Here is a 6,648-nt window from a genome sequence, read left to right on the forward strand (position 1 = left end):
GAATTTTAAGAGAGAAAACTGAGAGTATCTAAACATTACATGTGCAACACACATCGATGTAGCCTGGACCATTTCCCAGGTTACAACTGAAAACACGGCATTTACAGCTGAGAGATGGAAGTGCAAATTCAGGCTTGGCTATTTAGGAACTCGCAGTTGTCGATGAAATCACTCAGTTCCCTCATGGTTTAGAGTGACAGTGAGGTGATACATAAGGATTTGTATATAAACATACACAAATATATAAAATTCTATATACAGCTGTTAAAAACATTGATGTTCTTAACTCCTTTTAATCACGTGTTTCGCTTGTTCCTTTTCTTATATTTCTTTAATTTCTTTTTTAAAAAAACTATCATCTGTTTTTCTGTCCTGTCAAATTCAAAGCAAACGATAGACTATCTCCTTTTGCGGGTCGTTTGTTTAACTCAGATGTTGCCCAGAGTGTCCGTAGGGGTTCATTGACTTATCTTTCCTTTGGATATTCTTCCTCCTCTTCCATTTTTTGTCCCCTTCTTCCTCTCGTTCCTTTTCCAGTTTCTACATCCTCTTCTTCTTTTTCTCCTCCATTTTTTATTCTCCCGTCTTTCACCTTTACTATGATTCCTGTTCGATTACTCTGGTTTTTGATCACAAGGCATAACTGGCTGCTCCTGTGGAAGTATCAGGAGCTGTCTCCGTCTTGAAAAAGTTTCTTTTCGTGGCTTCCAGACCACCACCCCGTCCTGAGTTTCCATCCGTATCGGTGGCCAGTCCTTCCCAGCTTTCTTTGCTTGTTTCTTCTCTTCTCCTCAACCTGAGTCTCTCAGGACTAAAGCCACTTGGCTCTGCTTTCTCTCCAGCGCCCCTTCCCATCTCCCCAACGCCCTCCGTTCCCTTCTCCTGTTTGCTGTCACCCCCCCGCCACCTGTCTGTCCCCTGTGCTCTTGGTTCTTTCCTGTCTTCCTAGTCCCTCCTTCTCAGCGTCTCGAACACCTTTCTCTTCCCTCTTCCTTCCTCTCCCTCCATCCTCACCTCTCGGAGACAAAGTAGAGACCGTTTCCCTCCCGGCCCCGTGTCCCCACCCCCTTTCCCCTTCTCTCGCTCCCCGTTGTCCTTCAGCCGGTCTCAACACGTCCACCCTCCCTCACCTCTCCTGCTCCCCTCACCTGCCCGGGCTCCAAGCTGATTATTGTCTCTCAGATGGGCCCTGTTTTCTATCTCACGATCTGTCCTGTCTCGAACACACTTCCTCTCCCCCGTGTCCTCCCGCAGTGCCCGTGTCCTCTGCCGTCTCCTATTTCTCTCTTTTCTATAACTCACCTCTTCCTTTTGTTCCCCTGAAGGCAGCACGTCCTGGCCCTGCGTAGGGCCTTGTGGCTGTGATTTCTGGGGTATGGGACATAGTCCCTTCAGCCTGTCTCAGCTGGGGAGGCAAGGGACACCTTCCATAATGTTTCTGAAGAGATAGACAGTGACCACACCCAGGCTGATCCTTGGGAAGCCGGTGGGAATGCCCGCCCCCCCAGGCCCTATTTCACTGTCTCCAGGGAGGCCCCAGGACCAGGAGGGCGGGGTTCAGCCCATCTTGAGCGGGAGCCGTGAGGACAGGCATGAGCCTCCCCTCTCATCTCCGTGACCTTGGACCAGGTCTGCTGCCTTCTCATCTGTAAGCTGGGTCTGTGAGCAGCTGGCTGAAAGCTGGAAGGAGGCGGCTTGGCTAAGGCGTTGGCTGGGGATCAGGGCCTCATGCTGTCTGGACCCCCTGGGACTGGGCGCGTGTCTCAGGGTGGCGGTGAGTATCCCATCCGTGGGGTATGTAAGCAGAGTCCTGGTTTCCTTGGGGCCTCCGATGAGCTATGACAGGGACACAAACACTCAGGCAGAGAATGTGGCTCCATTCAAGTTTTATTGGACCCCTTTCAGCCTGGGGCTCTTAACAGTTCCCAGGATGCAACCTGGAGGTAGCTCTGGCGAGGCGCAGCACCCTGCTGCTGCCCACTGCCCCAGCTCTGTCCACTGGCCCAAGGGAAGGAGAGAGGGTGGGCAGAAGGTAGGAGCTGGAGACAGATCATCAGCCTTCCCCACGGCCTGGGCCAAGGGCCGCCGGTCCAGCCTCCCCACAAATCCAAGGCGCTGGGGGCGGCCCCTCACAGCCAATCCTTGGCCAGCTACGTGGCTGACATGTGCCCATTGGGCAGCTGCCTGGCTGCCCGGCTCCGAGGGCCATCAGCAGGGGCTGCCCCGGACCCCGGAGCTGCCCCGTTCTTCAGCCGCAGACACTCCTGGGCTGCCTCCCCTTCGCTGGAGTCTGACTCCTCCATGTCGCTGCGAATGTCATTCTCTAGCTGGGGGACAAGGAGTGGGGATGAGGCGGAGGGTGAGCTGGGCTGGGGCTCTGGGGAGGCGCCCGCGAGCCCACCCTTGCTGGGCCCTACCTGGCCTTTCTTTGTGAAGCTGTGGAGCATGCGAAGGACGAGGAAAGACCAAAACACGTGCAGCAGCTGCAGCAGCGTCAGCAGCGAGTTGAAGAAGTAATAGCCAAAGAAGGGACCGGAGTTGGCGATGGAATCGTAGTACGTGGTGTAGAGGATCCTGAGGCGGGCAGGAAGGCGAGGTGGGGCTTCGCCAGCTACTCTAGCGCCCCGGCCTAGCAAGCTCTAACTTGAGTGACCTTCTCTGCTCCGGAACCTTCAATGGCTCCCCACAACCCCCAGAGTAATACCTGTGCTCTTCAGCTGGGCATTTAAATGCCCCCTCACGTGGTCATGTTAACAGTCATGAGGAGGACCAGGAGCTTGCTGGCTGGCCTTGCACAACCACGAACCTCTAGGGGGCAGCTGCTTTCCTGGGTGGTCCTTTCAGACCTTCTCTCCTCAGATGCCCTTCTCCCCCTACCCAGCAGGCTCTCACCCCCTGCCACCCTCACCCAGGTCAGCTGTAAGGTCACCAGTGATCTGCCTGGCTCAGGCAGCAGGCACTCGGCTGGCCCTTCCTGACACCCTTTCCTCACGTGCCTTCAGGGACCACCCTCCTGTCTCTCCACTTTATGGCTGCTCTCTCTGCGGCTCCTCTGCGGTGGCCCCCCAAGCCCCCACCCCCGATCTGAAAACATCAGGGGCCCCAGGACTGGGCCTCTCTGTCTGCACTTGGACAGGTGATGCTGTCCAGTCTTGTGGCTGCAAACACTGGACACCGCATCTCTCCCTGGAACCCCACGCTGGGGTGCCCACCGCTTCCTCCATGACTGTTGGGGATGGGGTGGGCTGTAGGCCCTTCAAACCTAGCACGGCCAGAGCTGAGCTCCTGATCCTCAAGGAGCAACGCTGAGCTCATTACCATCTCACGACCCTTGAGTCATCCCCCACTTCTGAGTCCACTCATTTCTCTCACCTGCACCAGACCAGAGCAATCTCTGCCCTAGTCTTGAGCGGGAGGTGGGCTCTCACTAATTCTCTCTGCAGCCACCAGAGGGCGCCTGTGAGCAACCAAGTCAGGTCTGCCCCTCCTCTGCTCAGAACCCTCCACTTCATTTGGATAAAAACCCAAGCCCTCCCCGCAGGCCATAAGGCCTTGCACCACCTACCTGGTCTCCTTCCTGTTCTCAGCTCCCCCCTCTCTCCCCCTAGCTCACTCTGATCCTGCCACACAGGCCTCCCCTCTGTTCTTCCAACATGCAGGGCACTGTCCAGCCTCAGGGGCTTTGCATGTGCTGTTCCCTCTGCCTGGAAGGCTCTTCTGCTGGGATCAGAACAGTTTTCTCCCTCACTTCCCTCCAGTCTTTCTGAACCAACGCTGTCAGTGGTGCCTTCCCTGACAGACCTAAACCCAACTACCCACACACTTCTGGTGCCTGATCTTTTAATACAGTCACTCCCTTGCATGCTCAATATTCTACTTGTTTGCTTTATTTTATCCCCCCGCCCCATGTCAGCTCCTTGTGAGCAGGGATCTTCACGTAGCTCCCTCTGCAGTGAGAGGCTCAGCAAATAGAGTGGGTAAAGACTTTAGTGGGGGAAAAAAAAAAAAAAGGCTTTAGTGAGCTGGTGCCTGACCACGTTCCAGGCACACAGGGGCATGAGGACTGAGCTCAGGTCCGTCTCTCGAACCTCTGGTCCTTTGCCTATGCCGTACCCTGGGCTGGAGACTCAGTACCCTTCCTTGCCTCTTCCTGGATGCCTCCCAGACAACATCCCCTGCCCCCTGGTTCTGGAACCAAGGGTGAGGCAGGCGGGATCACAGATGTGCGTGCCCACCTTCCCAGCCCCCGCACTGGACTCACTGGGTGGGGAAGAGCACGAGGCGAGTGTAGAAGAAGATCATGGAGAAGACGATGAAGAGAGAGTTGCACACTCGCTGCTGCTGTGCATAGTTGAACATCTTACCGGCCTGCGAGGGCGGCAGAAACGGACTCAGGTGGCAGAAAGGGACTCAGGTGGGCGGTAGGGGCGGGGCAGCAGGTGGGGAGGGGCCTCGCCTTAAGGAAAAGGGGTCATGGGACTGGGCCTTATCTCCAGGGATTGTCTAGAAAGGTACAAAGTGGATGTGTGTGCGAAGCTTCATCTCTGCAAGAGAAGAGGAAGCGTGGCCTCACCTCCCATGAAGATAGAGAGGGGCAGTCTCCCAGGGAGCCCGAGTAGGGTGGGGTCTCCTCTTCCAGGAAAGCTGAGGGGGGGGGCCTCAGCCCCAGGGCCGTGTGGGAGGGGGGAGGGCAGCCGGGAGGGGTGTGGCCTGGCCCACCTCCAACAGGTAGTCCGCAGAGTCGTGCAGCAGCAGCACCAGAGAGCCGATGCGCAGCAGGTTGGCGCTGTAGGAGAAGGTGATGAGGGTGATGGTCACCACGTGGTGTGCCACCTGCTCCTTGAAATCCTGCGGGAGATGATGGGTCGCAGCTGGGACAAGGCTGGGTGGCTGGCTGGTGGGGCCCCCAGGGCTGGGAGCAGGCCCTCTCAGGGGATTGGTTGGCATCTGGACCCAGCAGACTCCATGCTTCCTGCCTGAGGCGCCAAGGGACTGCCAGGTGTGGGGTGAGGCTATCCCTCCCCACCCGAGCCTGGGACCCGACTCCCCCAGGACATCACTTCCCTAGCGGGACTCGGCCGGGCCTCACCTTGCGCCGGACGTCGAAGGGCAGCGTCATCAGCAGCGAGATGTAGAAGCTCAGCTCCAGGAGGTACCAGCAGTACAGAGCTGGCTTCAGGGGCTGCAGCAGGGAGGTGGGGCAGGGTCGGTGGGGGCCCGGCATGGCTCAGGGCCCTCCCCGATTTGCTCAAAATCAGGACGCTTGAATCCCGATGAGCAAAGAAGGTGTGAGCTCCCCATCCCTAGAGGTGGCCAAGGGCAGTGATGTTGTGGCAGTGCCTCCTCCAGGTTTGCTGACTCCTGGCCCCGCTCTCCGTTCCGCAGGGAGGCAGACACAGAGCAGGACTCGGAGGGGAATTACGATGTCACGTCCAGGTTTGGCTCTGCTACCTCTGGCCACAGGAACTCTGACCACCCCAGACCTCCTTCCAGCCTCTGCCCCACCCCGCTCACCTGGTTTGGGTAATTGTCCCAGCACATTGCCGGCTTCCACAGCCAGGACTCCTGCAGGGACACAGGCATTGAGGCATGAGCGCGCCCGCGGGGGGCTCCTTGGGTTTCTCCAGTCCTCCAGGCGCTGCCTCAGCTCTGCTCTTTGTCGCCTGGTGACATCCCCGCTCTCACCGGAGACCAGGGGCTGGCTCACCGCCGGATCCCCAGCCCCAAGTTCAGGGGGGAACATCCGCCACGACCTGGCCACATTCTCTGCCTTCTCTGTGCACACACTCTGCACCCCTCCACACCCCCACCCCGAGCCAGGCCTGGTGCACAGTAGGTGCTTGTGGGACAGGTGGAGGGCCCAGGAAGCAGCCAGGAACACTCACGTGGTAGAGGACCGAGAGGCCACCAAAGAAGGAACACAGATAGAAGACAAACCTCCAGCTGCAGATGGGGAGGGAGCCCGTGAGACAGCTGCCACCACAGCGGACGCCTCTCCCTGCACTCCCGGCACCCCCTCCCCAGCTCCGCCCCGGGCTGACCTGGCCTCACAGAACTTCTTGGTCAGGCAAGGCCGGTCCTGGTTCTGACGTCTCCGGAACCAGTGTTGGGTCTGCTTTAGCGTGAGACCGCACTGGGCAGCCAGGACAGCCATCTGAGCCTGGGGAGCAGGCGGTGGGGGCCAAGGTGACGCAGGTGGCTTCCCACTCCTGTTCTGGGATATGTGGGACCCAGCTCTGCCCCCCACCCCTGGCGGCCCCAGACCTCACCACTGGGGCTGTCTACCTATGGAGACAGGGGAGTAGGGGGGGGTCACTGGGTGCCCCCCACCCAGTCAGGCCCTGAGAACCCAGCCCTGCTCACAGGACAGGCAGGTGACTGATGGGGACTGGGATTATGAGAGGGGCTGGGAGCAGCTCCCCATAGAGGTTTTCCTGCCCTCCTTCTAGAACAGTGAGGTTTCATTCCTACTCCAGGCAGGCAGTTGAGACACTGCCCCCACCCCTCCCTGCAGATGGGGACTGATGGGGGGATGTCACAAGGCTCTGTTCTGCAGGAGCAGCCCCCCCCCCCAGGGCAGAAAGACCTCTCCTTCCCCTCTCCCCCTCAGGACCCAGCCCAGCACTGGGCAGCTACAGCACAGATGGC

The 6,648-nt window shown here is 58.5% G+C and overlaps 1 protein-coding gene across 2 annotated transcripts in view; it reads right to left on the minus strand.

The window, feature by feature from the left end:
* Positions 1-1,869: 1,869 nt before the first annotated feature.
* CERS4 (ceramide synthase 4) overlaps positions 1,870-6,648 on the minus strand; it is a 23,988-nt gene continuing 19,209 nt past the window's right edge. For both annotated transcript variants that reach the window (XM_006917219.3, XM_015593488.2), the window contains 8 exons: positions 6,042-6,160; positions 5,886-5,943; positions 5,515-5,565; positions 5,090-5,182; positions 4,720-4,848; positions 4,262-4,368; positions 2,418-2,574; positions 1,870-2,327 (listed from right to left, as the gene is read on the minus strand). In XM_006917219.3, coding sequence (XP_006917281.1) covers positions 2,151-2,327; positions 2,418-2,574; positions 4,262-4,368; positions 4,720-4,848; positions 5,090-5,182; positions 5,515-5,565; positions 5,886-5,943; positions 6,042-6,160 — 891 coding nt within the window. In that variant the 3' untranslated portion in view covers positions 1,870-2,150. The remainder of the gene's footprint in view (positions 2,328-2,417; positions 2,575-4,261; positions 4,369-4,719; positions 4,849-5,089; positions 5,183-5,514; positions 5,566-5,885; positions 5,944-6,041; positions 6,161-6,648) is intronic.

Source organism: Pteropus alecto, unplaced genomic scaffold, assembly GCF_000325575.1.
Source record: "Pteropus alecto unplaced genomic scaffold, ASM32557v1 scaffold37, whole genome shotgun sequence".
Taxonomy (NCBI): domain Eukaryota; kingdom Metazoa; phylum Chordata; class Mammalia; order Chiroptera; family Pteropodidae; genus Pteropus; species Pteropus alecto.